Source organism: Scyliorhinus torazame, chromosome 2 (assembly GCF_047496885.1).
Source record: "Scyliorhinus torazame isolate Kashiwa2021f chromosome 2, sScyTor2.1, whole genome shotgun sequence".
In the NCBI taxonomy this organism is placed as follows: domain Eukaryota; kingdom Metazoa; phylum Chordata; class Chondrichthyes; order Carcharhiniformes; family Scyliorhinidae; genus Scyliorhinus; species Scyliorhinus torazame.
This window is the reverse complement of record NC_092708.1, coordinates 204,375,423-204,393,140: the sequence shown is the minus strand read 5'-3', so window position 1 is coordinate 204,393,140 and position 17,718 is coordinate 204,375,423. Positions and strand designations below refer to the sequence as shown.

Genomic DNA, 17,718 nt, shown 5'->3' with positions numbered 1-17,718 from the left:
CCCTCATCGGGAAATCTGGAACTAGAGGGCAGTGTTTAAAAATGAGATGAGAACTTTTTTTCTGACGGTTGTTAGTCTTTTGAGTTTTCTTCCCCAGAGAGCAGTGGAGGCTGGATCATTGAATATATCAAGGTTGATTTAGATATATTTTTGATCAAGAAGGGAGTCTGATTATGGGGTGCAGATGGGGAAGTGAAGTTAAGGCCACCAGCAGATCAGCCATGATCATATTGAATGGCAGAGCAGGCTCGAGGGGCCACATGATCTACCCCTGCTTTCTAATGTTCTTTAGGAGAGGATTCATGCTAGCTCGGGAACAATCCAAAATTAATCTCACAATGCATGCTCGCTGCATAGCTCTATCTCTTGCTGGGCAGGACGGTGGCGCAGTGGTTAGCACTGCTGTCTCATGCCGCCGAGGTCCCAGTTTTGATCCTGGCTCTGGATCATTGTCCGTTTGGAGTTTGCACATTCTCCCCGTGTTTGCAGATCTCAAAGATGTGAAGGGTAGGTGAAAAAAAAATGAATTGGGTGCTCTAAATTTAAAAAAAGCTCTATCTCTTACTGTGTCAAGTGTTTATCCAGCCACCCCTAAAAATGCCTTGCTCTCTGCCTAAACTATTCGATGTGTCTAACTATGTGCTGTATGAAGAAATTCCTCCTACCCTCTCTCTCACTCTTGATTAGCTCGCTCATCACTTCATTCCTCAACCAGAGGAAATAGATTTTCCCTGTTCACCATATCAAAACCTTTCAGGATTTTGAGGGTCTCTATTAAATCTCTTAGCAATTTTGGGCTCCAGCAGAAATAGTGTCTCAAGTTTCTTAATTTCTTTCTCCTAAATAGTTACCTGTCCCAGTATCACCCTGGTGAATGGTATGCTGTAATATTCTAAGACTTTAATATTATTTCTATAACAAGGTATCAAAGACTGCATACAATACTCCCAACTGTGCCTTGTACAAATGTATAATTATTTTCTAAAATGTGTATTTGAAACCCCAGGCCTTTCAGTTCACCCTTCAATGTCTCTCTTTACTCTTGTCTCTTCTGCAAATATACTACTTCGCACTTGTCCACATGAACTATCTACACATTCTACTAATCTGTCCCCATTCTCCTCCAGTGCATTGCAATCCTGTCCTACTTGTGTCCTGAGGCAGTTCTAATATCATACTTGCTATGCCCAATCCCAAATTATATAGATCAGCGGAGATTAAAATTGGGCCCAACACGAGATACACTGTTCCAAACCTTCTCTATTTCATGTCTTACCCATTAGCCAGAACACTTTGTTTCCAGTGCATCCACCAATGTGCTGTTTCTCCTGTTGGGTAGATGGAGATAGGTTTTTCTGCTGCTGGAGAAGTCTAGGGCAATTGGACATCACTTTAAAATCAGTGCCAGGTCATTCAGGAGAGAAGTTAGAAAGCACTTCTTTGCACAAAGGGTGTTTGAAGTGTGACACTCTCCCACAAACCCACAAAAAGTATTAGATGCTAGCTAAGTTAATACCTTTTAATCTGAAATCAATAGATTTTTGCTTGACCAAGGAACCAAGATGCGTGGAAGGATTTAGGATTCAGATCCGCCATGATCTAATTGCGTGAAGTACCCACTGCTCTCCTCCTCCATGTTACAGTGGAAAGGGGGTGGATGGGTTTATAGGAGACATTTTGGAACATTCTCCCTGTTTTTGACTTCAGGCAGTAGATTAGATTGCTGACCAGAGAACCTACTGTTCCCATGCCACCTCCTCGGTAATATGTTTTGAAGACGCCGAAGTCGAAAATCCAGAGGGCAGGAGGTAATTTGTAATGGCGCACAACCTTGCGATGGTCACTTCACAGTGCTAAGACTAAATGACACATTTTGGGACTAGTTTCTCCGATCGTTGACCCTCCTTTGTAAAGGCTCGTTTATCATGGGGGTCTGAATCTCAAGTTGTGGCAGCCTTTCAAAAGAGGTGTATACTGGGTTTCAGTCCCAAGGCTAACAATGTTTCCTTGACCTTGAGCGATTCAGATATCCTATTGAGTCGCTCGCAGCAACTGTTCTCCAGCTGCACGGCCAAGTTCGCAGATGGGCAGCAGTGTTCTATTCCAGTGTTTGACATCACGCACCAGACGCCATTGTGCGAAGAACATGCAAAGAAAATGGTAAATTTCTAGAAAAACTTGTGTGTATGTATGTGCTTTTTAAAAAATAAAATGGTGAACCTGTGGTTATTAGAGTTTATGCTGGAGGCATAGACATCTCTAGTTTTTTGCACCTGCTGTTGACATGCGTTTCCAGGTCAAGATGATTCTTGAGATTAGGAAGTATAGTTGGCATTGGTGTTTTGATACAGTGGGATAACAAGAGTTTTTATCATGTGGCAGCGGGGGCTTCCTTGAACCAGAGTGCGCAATGAGATTTAGTGGCGATTTTTAAAACTGAAAGGCTTTGACCAGGTGAGTCGGGAAAGGTTGTATCATAAAACAGTGACTTCTTTTTTTTTTAAAGTCTTTAATTAACGACAAAGCAATTTTGCACATCCTGAAGTCTCAAAAGGCACTGCAGAAATAGTTAAGCTCCAGCTCACACTGTCACTGACCTCCGAGCGGGAGAATGTGGAAACGATGACGAACAGGTTACGAGAAATGTATTTGCGCTGAGAGTTGTTGTAGCATGAACTTTATTGCCACAAGAAGTAGCAGCATAGATTATTGCATATTTTAAGGAGACTGGAGGGGTGAAGCAGTGATGCAAGAACTTTGGGCAAAAGTGGGAGTAGTATTGGGTTGCTCCAACAAAGTGGCACACTTCTGTCCTGTTAAAATCCATGGACATTCAGGTGTTATGTCGAGTGCAAGGTAAAGTTTCCAAAAAATTGCTCCAATAAATAGTCCCAGATCAGATGCAGTTTCCAATAGGTACACATCTCAACACTGACGACTGTGTTTCATATTAGCAAGATCGCCTGTTATTGCATCGGTGTGACAATGGAATGAGCCTGGGTGTTTTATTTTATTAATATGATATTGGACTGTACAAACTGATTTTGCTAAGAGCCCTTCTCGCTGTTCGAGGGCCCAAACCTCTCGTCAACCCAGGCTGTATTCCAGCCTTGGTCACAGGTGTACTCCAAGCTTTATCCATCTATCACCCAGTTTGAATTGTTTGGACTTGTAGTGGCAATAGATTCCTGAAGGTGGTGCCATTGAGCCATGAGAAGTCACTGCTCTTCTGCTGTACGTCTGGTTCATAGAATCGTAGAATCCCTACAGTGCAGAAGGAGACCATTTGTCCTTGGAGTCTGCACCGACCCTCTGAACGAGCACCCTACCTTGACTCAAACCCCACGCTATCCCGGCAACCCCACCTAGGGCCAATTTAGTGTAGCCAATCCACCTAACCTGCACATCTTTGGACTGTGGGAGGAAACCAGAGCACCCGGTGGAAACCCAAGCAGACACTGGGAGAAAGTGCAAACTCTACACAGTCACCCGAGGTTGGAATTGAACCCAGGTCCCATGCGCTGTGAGGCAGCAGTGCGAACCACCTTGTCGCCCTATATTTTATCTGCAATAAAATGTAGAAGACTAACGTGCTTCACCAAATTGGACACCGTGACACCATCACCAACAAAGTGACCATTTCACTTTCTGTGTGGGCTTGTCACAGGGACATGTAACATGGGCTGGCGTTCCAGCTCAATTACAAGAGAGTGTTTCACTGTTTTGTTCTCTAAAGTATCAACTTTTAGCTGTGAAGCCACACCCCTAATAGTTTGGGTGGTGACTAGGAAGCCCAGCCTCTATATGTGAAGACTGGTGGGTTGTGCTGAACATAATTCCTCCCATCAGCAATATTCTCATCACCCCAACCCAAACAAATTTGGTCCTTAAACTTTGTTCATGGGTCCTTAGTATACCCAAAATGCATGTCCTTTCTTATTGGGTTACAAGCCCATAGGCAGTGCTACTGAATAATTTTCTTTTTCTTTTAATTTTGTAAATTTAGAGTACCCAAATCTTTTTATTTTGAATTAAGGGCAATTTAGTGGGGGCAATCCACCTACCCTGCACATCTTTTGGGTTGTGAGGGTGAGGCCCACACAGACACTGGGAGAATGTGCAAACTCCACACAGACAGTGACCCAGGGCCGGGATAGAACATTTGGGTTTTTAAAAAAACCATGATATAATGTTACCCCAATTCAAGAACAGTGAATGCTGGTGCTCTGGCCTGCACTTAATGCAGATCATTTTCAGTGGAGACTAGTTCTTGTACTTGGGCACTTCCAGATCATTGTCACCACTGTTATAAAAGCACATGCTCTGTCTGTATTTGTATCTGTCTCTATCTCACCCCAATATGTTCTGTTCCTGTCATGCCAAACTTCTACCCACCTCCGGTATCTCGTTCACTCGTGTTCTCTCTCGTTCACTCGTGTTCTCTCTCGTTCACTCGTGTTCTCTCTCGTTCACTCGTGTTCTCTCTCGTTCACTCGTGTTCTCTCTCGTTCATTCGTGTTCTCTCTCGTTCATTCGTGTTCTCTCTCGTTCACCCGTGTTCTCACTCGTTCACCCGTGTTCTCTCTCGTTTGTTGCTTCTTTCTCTCGTTCACTCGCTCGCAGTCTCATTCGCTCACTCTCGCGTTCGCTCTCGCTCGTTTGGTCATTTGATCGCTCGCGCTCTCTTTGTGAGTGTTCTCGTGAGCGCTCTCGCTCTCATTTGCTCATTCGTGCTCTCATTTTCTCTCCCTCTCTCTCTCCTCTCTCCTCTCTCTCTCTCTCTCTCTCTCTCTCTCTCTCTCTCTCTCTCTCTCTCTCTCTCTCCTCTCCTCTCTCTCCCCCTCTGTTTCTCGTGCATATGCGATGACACCTCCATATGCGATGATACCTATGTTTCTGTAGGTGGGGCTGGGGGGGATGACTTGTGCATCACCCTATTTTCAAGTCTTATTTCACACCTTTGTTTTGTCTCAGGATAACTTTTTGCGAGGGGACAGTAATCGGAAAGTCCAGCAACAGAGGAAGCCCAGGAAGAAAACCAAGCCTCCAGCACTTACCAAAAAACACAAGAAGAAGCGGCGGAGAGGCCCACGGAGGCCTCAAAAACCCATTCCTCCAGCAGTGCCCCAAGGCAACCTTTCAATGCCTGCCAGTCTTGGAGTGACCGTCTCAGCCTCTCATGTTCGGTAAGATTATGACCTCTCATTTTAGAATGCCCCACAAGAGGAAGCATCAGCTCCATGTCAACTTTATCCATACCTTTTAGCATCTTGTATACCTCAATTAGATCTCCCATCATTCTTCTAAACTCGAGAGTGTATCGGCTTTAACTGTTCAATCTCTCCTGGTAAGACAAATCCCTCATCTCTGGAATCAATCTCGTGAACCTCCTCTGAACTGCCTCCAATGCAACTACATCCCTCCTCAAATAAGGGAACTAAAAGGGCCGCACGGTAGCATAGTGGTTAGCACAATTGCTTCACAGCTCCAGGGTCCCAGGTTCGATTCCCGGCTTGGGTCACTGTCTGTGCGGAGTCTGCAGGTTCTCCCCATGTGTGCGTGGGTTTCCTCCGGGTGCTCCGGTTTCCTCCCACAGTCCAAAGAGTGCAGGTTAGGTGGATTGGCCAGGCTAAATTGCCCTTAGTGTCCAAAATTGCCCTTAGTGTTGGGTGAGGTTACTGGGTTATGGGGATAGGGTGGTGTTGTGGGCTTGGGTAGGGTGCTCTTTCAAAGAGCCGGTGCAGACTCGATGGGCCGAATGGCCTCCTTCTGCCCTATAAATTCTATGATTCTATGAAGCACAAACAGTAGAGGAAGCTGCTTTCTTGCAGACCGTGCCAGAGAACTAAGGTGGTCGCACCTCCTCACTCTTGTTCCTTTTGGAAACAATGGCAGTCAAAGACAAGTGAAGAAGGCACTCGGTGGAGCTCGTGCCTCCACCATGCTCTGTTAACTCAACATTGGTATAATAATTCAGCTCTTTGTAAGGTTTTTCCCTGCCTGGTGGAAGCTATTTAACTACAAAACAAAAAATCTAAAGAACTTCTGTCTTCCTGCAAAAGCTTCAGATCAATCCGCATACAACAACCTGTTCTGAAAACTCTGCTCATATTTTGACAGCTATGACAAACCAATACAACAGCTGAGACAATCCACAACAGCCTAATTTAAACCGCATTCTTTAAAATAAGTCAATTCACCCTGCCTACCAATACTGATTGTTCCTTGCAAAAAAATTCTAGGATCCATATCTGCATCTTTGCCTAAAATTAATCGGTTCTTGTTTGGGTTATATCCTACCTGTGTATTACGTTTCTTTGAAATCTGTCTCTTTTTGGGATGAATTGTTTGTAAACAAACCGAAGGTTCACTCAATTGGTCCCTGGGATGAGGGGATTGAGAGACCGAGGGAGTTCAGAAGAATGAGGCGATCTCATTGAAACCTATACAATTCTGAAGGGACTTGATAGAGTGGAAGCTGAGAGATTGCTTTTGTTGATGGGGGGCACGGTCTCCGGATAAGCGACTGATTATTTAGGACTGAGATGAAGAGAAATTTCTTCACTCAAAGGCTTGTTAATCTTTGGAATTCTCTATTCCAGAGGGTCATAGAGTCATAGAGGTTTACATTATGAAAACAGGCCCTTCGGCCCAACTTGTCCATGCCGCCCAGTTTTTACCACTAAACTAGTCCAAATTGCCCGCATTTGGCCCATAACCCTCTATACCCATCTTTCCATTGTAACTGTCTAAATGCTTTTTAAAAGACAAGATTGTACCCGCCTCTACTACTGCCTCTGGCAGCTCATTGCAGGCACTCACTGCCCTTGTTGTGCTCATTTTGCATTTGGAAAACTGACATTAAAATGACCAATTTTACAACGCTATGTGTCATGTAACTCATGACTCCGATCATTTTCCAGAGTCCCAGGCTTCAACATGCATTAGGTTCCCTGCAAATGCCAATAAGCCTTGGGCGTCCAGCTTCTGGTACACACCTGCAATGCACCACCTATTCTGAGCTACAAGCCAGGCCAAAGCTTGTTTGTGTCTGGTGTAGAGTAAATGAGGCTTCAATGTACCATATCACAGACTTCTTCACAGCATACCAGCGAACAGAAAAGTTTACAGAGCATTATTTCAAGATAACCTGGGGGCTGCAGGACAAACTGCCAAATTCAAGATTGATTTTTGGAACAACTTCTTCATACTGTGATATCTGGAACCATTGTGCTATTGGTGGAGGCAAACATCCTGAGGGTTGTGGATGCTTCATTGTTGAATACATTTAGGACTGCAGGATAGACAGATTTTTTGTGTCTAAGGGAATTAAGGGACATGGGGCGCAACCAACCATGATTATACTGAATGGTGGAGCAGGCTTGATGGGCCCTGTGCTCTACTTCTCCTAATTCTTGTGCTTAACAAACCAGGGTAAAAGCATTACCGTTGGTGTGGGGATAAAATGAAACTCACTAGGGATAGTGACTTTGTTAATGACCCGCACGAGCACAGCTCCAGTCTCTCGTTGTCTAGCGTTTGTTCAGAAAACAGATGTGAGATTGTTTCTCCCCATTGTTTCCCCCTGTACCAACTGAAGGTGCTATCTCTTGCTGAGGTGATTTCATATGTGTTCGTTAACCTTCTGGTATCTTAACCAATGTGGCTATACTTGTGTTGTCAGGCTGATTGGCTGTGGAAGGCACAGTTGGCAAAGAGACGATGGGTGCCTATCAGGATTGAGAACTGAAGCCTATTCAGTGTCCCTAGAAATGTCAGCTAGCTCACAAAACAAACATGGGACCTCTTCGTCTTAGTGTCTTGGTGCATCTCTGGAATGGCTAAAGATATTTGGGTATTAACTGTGACTCAGTAAATACCCTTCTCGCCGCTGAGTCAGAAGCTTATGGGTACAGATCCCGCTCCAGAAACTTCACATAATCCAGCCTGATACACCAGTCCAGTACTGAGAGAGTGCTGTACTGTCAGAAATGCCATCTTTCAAATTACTTCTTAAACCAAGACACTGTCTGCCTTCCTGGCACAACTCTATTTTGGAAAAGAGCAGGCACGGTGGCACAGTGGTTAGCACTGCTGCGTCACAGCACCACGGACCCGGGTTCAATTCTGGACTTGGGTGACTGTGAAGTTTGCATATTCTCCCTTGTGTCTACGCAGGCTTGCTCTGATTTCCTCCCACAGTCAAAAGCTGTGCCAGTTAGGTCGATTGGCCATGTTAAATTGCCCCTTAGCAGGTTAGGTGGAAGGCAGCATGGTGGCGCAGTGGTTAGTACTGCTGCCTCACAGTGCAGAGGACCCGGGTTCGATCCTGGCCTGATTCACTTTTTTCTCTAATTAAGGGGCATTTAATGTGGTCAATCCATCTAACCTGCACATCTTTGGGTTTTGGGGGTGGAATCCACACAGACACGGGGAGAATGTGCAAACTCTGCACAGACAGTGACCCGGGGCCGGGATTGAACCTGGGACCTCATCGCCTTAGGCAGCAGAGCAACCTCAGAATCTTTGATATCGTCCCAAACACCATCTCCCAGTATCTCCGACATCTTTCAGCCCCAAAACATAAGCGCGTGGTTCGCTGGTCCTCGCCCACACTCTCACACTCGTCTGCCACCCCCTGGAAGAACCCACTCATCCTCACCTGAGTCATATGCACCCTTTGCACCACCCTAAACTGAATCAAACCGATCAATGCACAAGAGGCGGTCGAATTCACCCTTCGCATTGCCTCACTCTACACTCTCCAACCTATCTACCTCCCACCCCCACCCCGTGCACACACGCCCCCCCCAGCTTCTCCTCCCATTTCTCCTTAATCCTCACCACTTGCACCCCCCCAGCCATCCATACATATCACCAATCCTACTCTCCCTTCCACATCCAAGAGCAGCAACCACTCCAATGTGGTGTACTCCGGCAGCTTGGGAAACCCTCTGCATTCTGCGCAAAGTCCCTCACTTACATATACCTGAACTCGCTTCACTTCGGCAGCTGCCTGCAGCTCTTCCAGACTTTCAAATCTCTTCTCCAGAGAAAGATCCCTCGCCCCCACCAGCCCCACCTTTCAACCTCCTGTATGTGCCATCTGTCTCCCCCGGTTTAAACCCATGGTTCCCGCACAACGGTGTCAGCACCGACATCTTCTCCATCCTAAAGTGTCTCCTCGACTGGTTTCACACCTTAATCGTGGACTGCACCCAGGCTCACCGTGTACCTCCTCACCGCCAGCGGAAGCGACGCCGTCACCATGGCCCTCAGGCTGGACCCCCGACAGGACTCCTCTATCCTAACCCACTCTAACCTGTCTCCCTCCCACCGCCGCCTCACCTTCTCTGCATTCTCTGCCTAATAGTAATGCAAGCCCCCTTCCTGCCTAGGCCTTTGGGATGAAGATCGGGAGGGTCTGAAGCATAAACAGCAACCTTGGCAGACCGTTCATTTTTACTACCTGGACCCTCCCCACCAGTGTCAGGTGTAGCATATCCTATCCCTTAAAGTCCTCCCTAACTTCCCCCACCAATGTTGTCAGGTTCCACTTATGCATCATTGACTACTCCCCCGTCACCTGAACCCATTCCACCCTGAATGGCAACATCCAAGATTGGCTCCCTGATCTGCCGCATTCACCGGAAACCCCTCACTCTTTCCGACATTTAACTTCTAGCCGAGAAGGTCCCGAACCTTTCTATGCTAGGCCCATAATTCTCCCCATACTCTCCAATGGGTCCGACACGAACAGCAGCAGATCGTCTGCGTACAGCAACACCCGGTGTTCCCTACGCCCCCCTCACAATCCCCTGCTACTCTACCGACCCCCTCAGGGCCATTGCCAGCACAAACAACGGCAGTGACAGTGGGCACCCAAGTCTCGTTACCCTGTGCAATCCGAAGCTCTGTAACTAATCTCGATTGTTCGTACATGCGCCACCGGGGCCACATACAACAGATCACCCACTTCGGCCCAAACATTCCCAGAATCTCAAACGGGTACCGCCACTCCACTCGGTCGAAAGCGTTCTCCGCATCCATAGAGACCACAACCTCCGGTACCCACCCCTTTGGGGTCATGATCACGTTTAATGACCGCCTAATGTTACTGGAAAGCTGCTTGCTCTTTACGCAACCCGTTTGGTCCTCTGCGACCACCCCCACCTCATTAATCTTCCCCAGCTCTGACACTACCTCCCCTTCCCTGTCCGTACCCTCAGAATTTCCCTGGATGCGGCCTCCCTCCGTAGCTGATGGACTAGCATATGTCTCGCCTTCTCTCCATATTCATACTGCACCCCCTCACCCTCTAGCTGCCCAACTGCCTTCCCCGTCTTCAACCTATTAAACTGCCCCGTAACCTCTTTCTTTTCGTCAACCCCTCCTTTGTGCGGGGACTCAAATACTTCCTATCCACCTTGACTATCTCGTCCAATAACCGTCCACACTCCACGCTCCTCCTTCTGTCTCTGTGCGCCTTGAACGAGATAACCTCCCCCAAACCACCGCCTTCAACATCTCCCAAAATGTGGCTGCCGATACCTCACATTCTGATTCATCTCCACAGTCTCTGAACACCGACTGCACCTTCCCAAAGAACCCCTTGTCCGCCAAAAGCTCAGAATCTATCTGACCTCATCCTGGCCTCTGCTCCTGCCTCGAGGTAAGTCTGACCTCCAGCCAGCGCGTTGCATGGTCTGAGATCATGATTCCCGCATACTCCACCACCACCACCCCCACCAACATCGCTCGACTCACTACGAAAAAGTCAATTCTAGAGTAACCTTGTGCATGTGAGAGATGGAGTACTCCCTCTTACCCCGGGCTCCTGTACCTCCACAGATCCACCATACCCATCCTTCCCATAAACCCTCCCAAGTCCTTCGCCACCCTCCACCTTCCCATTGACCCCTTACAAACTTGTTACCCCTTAAAAAACAATCACAATGACAAAATCATCCCACCCGAGAAAAAGCTCCCCACCCTCCAGCCCCCACAGTACCCACATCTTCCGATCTCTGTTTTTCCAGCTCCTCCGTCTCCCATCAACATTCAGTTAGCACCCAATTGATGGCCTCTGATGAAGTCGTTGGCCTCCCCTGCAGTTTCAAAATAGTACTCCCGGTCTTCTAAAGTCACCCACCGTTTCATCGGGTACAGTACCCCAAACTGGTTCTGTCTTTGGTATAACACTGGTTTGGCCTTGCTGAACCCTTTTCGCGAGTTCCGCTCCAATGTCTTGATAGATTTGGACCTGGTTCCCCTCCCATTTGCAGTTCCGCTTCTCCCTAGCCCGTTGCAGGATCTTCTCCTTCTCCACAAACTTATGGAGCCCCAGCTTCAGTGCTCTCGGCATCTGCCTTGGGGACCTATGCGCCCTGTCCACCTTTGGGGCCTTGTCCAGCACCCCCTCTGCCATCAGCCCCGCCAACATACTTGAGACTTATCTTGTGGTGCTCGTGCCTTTCACGACCTCGGGCAAGCTAACAATACACCGGTTTTGCCTCTGGATCAGTTCTCCTGCTCCCCTACCTTAGCCGTTAACAAGTTGCAAAGATCCCCACTGAGCCCCATCTCCACCTTCAATGCCACCACATGATCACTGTGATCAGAAATCACCTTCTTCATCTCCCGGATCTGCGACCCCTGTGCCTCCAGCCACTTTTCGACTTTCTCCATCGATCTTTTCAGGGGTGTTACTGCTCCATCGATGGCTTTTGACCTATCCTCGTGCATCTCCTTTCGCTGCTGTCAGAACTCTTCTCTAATAAACACCAGCAACTGCACCATCTGGGGTTTTCCAACTTGCGCCAACCCTTCCCCCTCCGCCATCTTCCCAGTTGCTACTGTGCCACAGGTTTCCTCCAGTTCCGTGACACGGTCTTTAACCTTTTTCTGCCGGATCTGATAACCAACAGCCACTCACGGGGGAAACGTCTCCTCCACACCTTCAGCTACACTTTCCTGTCACAATGACCTCACTTTCGGCTAAAAAGAGCTCAAACCAATGCCTTCGATCTGGAGCTGCCCTTTGTGCGACCGCTCAGTCCATGGCCACCGCCGGGAGTCCCACTGTACAGATTCTATGAGCAGGGGTGTTCTCCCTGGTGTCTTTTAAAAAAATAAATTTAGAGTACCCAATTATTAGCGTGGCCAATCCACCTAACCTGCACATCTTTGGGTTGTGGGGGTGAAACCCATGCAGACACATGGAGAATGTGCAAACTCCACACGGACAGTGACCCAGGACTAGGATTCGAACCCGGGTCCTCGGCACCGTAGGCACCAGTGCTAACAAACATTTATCCCTCAACCAACATCACTGAAATTGGCTATCTGCTTGTTATCGCATTGCTGTTTATGGGATCCTGCTGTGCATAGATCAGCTGCCCCGATACCGGTACAATGATAATTATACTTCAAAAAGTCCATCATTGGCTATAACACTGTTGCTCTTTTTAGCCTTAGTCTATTTGCTCTGATTACGTCACCTTGGCTCATGAGTCGCCAGGTATCTTTATGATACCGCCACGTGGTTCAAGTGCAGGTTATGATTAATAATACAGCACACCGCTTAGTAAGGATTAAAACAACGGTCATTTATTATATACAACGAGCAATATTAATACCCTAATACTACTATCTATATAATAAACCTATCACTACTGGCTAATACTTAACTTGGGATGAGCCCACCAGGTCAGGGAAACGAATGGCTTGTCCAATCAGATCTGGCCCGCGGGATTCAAAAGGCTGCTACAGGTCGGTGGCTAGGTGTCTCTAGCGATCGCTGGATTCAAACTTACAGTTGCCGGTTGCTGTTCTGGCGAAGGTCTCGAGCAGGCGAAGAGGAGAGAGAGAGCGATCTGAACTTGGCCCCTCACTTTTATAGGGCCCAGGGGCTTCCCGCCTCCCGGGGCGGCCCTTGACCCTGAGTCCCAAGTGATTGGATTTGTCCCCAATCCCTGGGGTCGATGTGTCCAATGGTGAGGCGATTCCTCGATCGGGGGGTGGTCGTTCACCTGTCTTTGTTTCGGCCACTGCAGGCCCCGACAGGTCTGGCCCGGTATTCAATTGCTAATATGTTGCAATTGTTCCCGGGAATAGCCGATTTAACTGCAGATGTCTGAATAGATGGGCTGCAAACAGTCCTGAATGTAACTGCAAATACCTGGGTTGATGGGCTGTTGATAGCCCTGAGTATCGATCTGGGCTAACTTACCCAGAGCCGAATATGCAATACTGTCTGCAGCGGCCTGCTTGTGTCTCGTTAGCTGCTTTTCCCAGCAGTCTTTCGGATTAGCCATTTCAAACTGGGTTTTGGCCAGATTAATCGGAACGCAGCCATTTTACGTGGCTACAACACATGGAACATCCTGAAGTCAGAAAAGATGCTGCTCAAATACGAGCCTTCCTTTTGGTGGAATGCAGTGTGGCTGAAGATCTTTTTCATGTGGAGCATTAGGAAGAGTAGCTGTTCAAAATTGCTCCAATATTGATGGCAGTGCTTTCAGCTGTATCTAAAGCTCTGGAATCCCTTCCTACACCTCTCTGCCTCTCTATCTCACCTTCCAGATACAACCTGCCACTTTGACCAAGCTTTTGGCCATCTGACCTAATATCTCCTTGTTTGCTCGTTGAGCATATTTTCTGGTATTTTGAGATATTTAATACATTTAATATAAGTTTTTTTTTTCTGGAGTTACTAAATTCTGCAGCATGACTTCATTAAGGGTCCCGAGCAGTTATGTGTACACTGGGGTAATTTTTAAATCTTATTTTCTTATTTTCCTACTTCTGAACATGAGCCTTGTCTCGTGAAGTTTGTTCATTCCTCCAGAAGACCATGTTTATCCTGACACAGCACGGCCATAATTTACCTCTCACCCCTTACCTTTCTGTTTTGCAGGAATTCCTCAACTCCAGAGCTCAGTGCTGATGAAATTCCTGATGACATCACCAATGAGATCACCGATATGCCAAATGACCTGGAACTAAATCAGGAAGAGTTGGCAGAGGTTCTTCAGCGATTGCCTGATGACCTGCAGGACTTTGACCTCTTCGAAGGTGATATTCCACCCAAAGTGCTTCCCTTCTAAACTGTGTTTCCTGGGTTTATAATTTTTGACACCAGCCTGTCTGCCCCTCCCGCAATCCAAATAGGGATCCTTTTAAGCCACTGTTGGGACTGCTCAAATTCTGCGTTCTTTTTATTTTGTTCTTCCCATGTTGCCGTTGCTTTCAACTATGAACTTATCTGAATGAATTATGTAAAGTAGTTTGTGGCGATGATGCATGGTTTAAAATAATCGCCGTTTAAAGCTAAATGTATGCGTGGGCCTCTTCTACTGAACTGAGCTTCCACAGAGGACGGGTGATTCAACTTGAAACAGCGCCCTTGCCTTCTGATACCACCGTTTTATCCGTGGAGGTGCTAAAGCCCAAAGGCAGCTGGCTGCATGGGCTTTGGCTGTAAGAGGGTCCAGGTGGTGACCTCTTCCTAATGTTTCGAGCTTCCTCATGGCAGCTTCAAGGATAATGTAGACCTCGTCTGACTCGGTGGGGGGGGGGGGGGGGGGGGGGGAACCTTGACCACAACCTCATCGCTTCTGTCTCCCAGAGCCGCTTCCAATCTTTACTTACTTTACCAAAGATTCATTTCTGCAGATGAAGGACCTTAGTGGCCCTCTCCCACCCCAACCACCACCAGTTTTGACATATTGAGTGCCACCTGTATGCCATTTTTTTTTTTAAGTTTAAGAGTACCCAATTAATTTTTTCCAATAAGGGACAATTTAGCGTGGCCAATCCACCTATCCTGCATATCTTTGGGTTGTGGGGGCGAAACCCACGCAAACACGGGGAGAATGTGCAAACTCCACACGGACAGTGACCCAGAGCCGGGATCAAACCTGGGACCTCGGCACCGTGAGGCAACAGGGCTAACCCACTGCGCCACCGTGCTGCCACCTCTATCAACATGACAATAAAATGGTTTATCTGGTTGTTATCATATTACTGTTTGTGCCACCTTGCTGTGTGTTAATTGATTGCCAGGTTGCCTATGTTACAGCAGTGACTGCACTTCAAAAGTATTTCATTAGCTAAAAAGTGTTTTGAAATACCCCCTGGTTGCAAAGGACGCTCCATAAATGCAAGTTATTTCTTTACTGCCAATGAAAGGTTATTTTCAAGTAACAATCTTTGTAATTGTAGGATAAGCCGAACCCATATTATGCACAGCAAGATCCCACAAACAACAATGAAGATTTGAGCAGTACTTGTTGTTGGATCACAGTGCATCAATATTTTAATTGCATGAGGTTTACCTGAGCATGGCAGCTCAGCCAGCCTACCACTAAAACACTGGGGTACAGTACTGGTGAGTGCAGGTCTGTCACTGTATAACACTGGGGTACAACACTGATCGGTACAAGTCTGTCACTGTATAACATTGGGGTACAGCTCTGTCATTGTTTAACACTGGGGCACAGTACTGGTGGGTACAGGTCTGTCACTGTATAACACTGGGGGTACAGTACTGGTGGGCACAGGTCTGTCACTGAAACACTGGGGTACAGTACTGGTAGGCACAGGTCTGTCACTGTAACAAAGAACAAAGAAACGTATAGCCCAGGAACAAGCCCTTCGGCCCTCCAAGCCTGCGCCAACCATGCTGCCCATCTAAACTAAAATCTTCTACACTTTCGGGGTCTGTTTCCCTCTATTCCCATCCTATTCATGTATTTGTCAAGACGCTCCTTAAACGTCACTATCGTCCCTGCTTCCACCACCACCTCTGACAGCGAGTTCCAGGCACCCACTACCCTCCGTGTAAGAAAACTTGCTTCGTACATCTCCTCTAAACCTTGCCCCTCTCACCTTAAATTTATGCCCCCTAGTAATTGACCCCTCTAGCCTGGGAAAAAGCCTCTGACTACCCACTCTGTCTATGCCCCTCATAATTTTGTAGACCTCTATCAGGTCGCCCCTCAACCTCCGTCGTTCCAGTGAGAACAAATCGAGTTTATTCAACCTCTCCTCATAGCTAATGCCCTCCATACCAGACAACATCCTGGTAAATCTCTTCTGCACCCTCTCCAAAGCCTCCACATCCTTCTGGTAGTGTGGCGATCAGAGTTGAACACTATACTCCAAGTGTGGCCTAACTACGGTTCTATGCAGCTGCAACATGACTTGCCAATTTTTATACTCAATGCCCCGGCCAATGAAGGCAAGCATGCCATATGCCTTCTTGACTACCTTTTACACCTGTGTTGCCACTTTCAGTGCCACATGGCTGTGGACCTGTACACCAAGATCTCTCTGACTGTCAATACTCTTGAGGGTTTTACCTTTCACTGTATATTCCCTACCTGTATTAGACCTTCCAAAATGCATTACCTCACATTTGTCCGGATTAAACTCCATCTGGCTCTCCACCCAAGTCTCAGATCTAAATCCTGCTGTATCCTCTGACAGTCCTCATCGCTATCCGCAATTCCACCAACTTTGTGTCGTCCGCAAACTTACTAATCAGACCAGTTACATTTTCCTCCAAATCATTTATATATACTACAAACAGCAAAGGTCCCAGCACTGATCCCTGCGGAACACCACTAGTCACAGCCCTCCAATCAGAAAAGCACCTTTCCATTGCTACTCTCTGTCTTCTATGAGCTAGCCAATTCTGTATCCATCTTGCCAGCTCACCTCTGATCCCGCGTGACTTCACCTTTTGTACCAGTCTGCCATTAGGGACCTTGTCAAAGGCCTTACTGAAGTCCATATAGACACCATCCACTGCCCAATCTGCATCAATCATCTTTGTGACCTCCTCGAAAAACTCTTATCAAGTTAGTGAGACACGACCTCCCCTTCACAAAGCCGTGGTGCCTCTCGCTAACACGTCCACTTGCTTCCAAATGGGAGTAGATCTTGTCTCGAAGAATGCTCTCCAGTAATTTCCCTACCACTGACGTACGGCTCACCGGCTTGTAGTTCCCTGGATTATCCTTGATACCCTTCTTAAACAAAGGAACAACATTGGCTATTCTCCAGTCCTCCGGGACATCACCTGAAGTTATTAATAATAATAATAATAATAATAATAATCGCTTATTGTCACAAGGAGGCTTCAATGAAGTTACTGTGAAAAGCCCTGTGAAAAGTTACTGTGTAACACTGGGATTCAGTACTGGTAAGTACAGGTCTGTCACTATGTAACACTGGGGCACAGTACTGGTGGGCACAGGTCTGTCAATGCTGGGTACAGATCTGTCTCAGTGTAACTCTGGGGTGCAAGGGCAGCACGGTGGCACAGTGGATAGCACTGCTGCCTCACTGCGCCGAGGTCCCAGGTTCGATCCCGGCTCTGGGTCACTGTCCGTGTGGAGATAGCACATTTTCCCCGTGTTTGCGTGGGTTTCGCCCCACAACCCAAAGATGTGCAGGATAGGTGGATTGGCCACGCTAAATTGCCCCTTCATTGGAAAGAATGAATTGAGTACTCTAAATTTATAAAAGAAAACTCTGGGGTGCAGTATTGGTGGGTACATGGCAGTTACTATGTATCTCTGGTAGATACAGGATTAATTGAAGAAAAGCAACAAGCGTATCACTAACGCAGTGAAGAATAAGGGAGAATCTGTAACCCAGGAACTCCAAACAGATTTTCCAAGGAAATCTCTTGTCAATGTTCTGTGTCAT

The 17,718-nt window shown here is 47.2% G+C and overlaps 1 protein-coding gene across 1 annotated transcript in view; it reads left to right on the top strand.

Annotated features, from left to right (window-relative positions):
• The window catches only part of LOC140395296 (INO80 complex subunit D-like), a 116,920-nt gene that overhangs the window by 86,009 nt on the left and 13,193 nt on the right, over positions 1–17,718 (top strand). Inside the window, exons 7-9 of the mRNA XM_072482889.1 lie at positions 2,027–2,160; positions 4,975–5,186; positions 13,919–14,076. Coding sequence (XP_072338990.1) covers positions 2,027–2,160; positions 4,975–5,186; positions 13,919–14,076 — 504 coding nt within the window. The remainder of the gene's footprint in view (positions 1–2,026; positions 2,161–4,974; positions 5,187–13,918; positions 14,077–17,718) is intronic.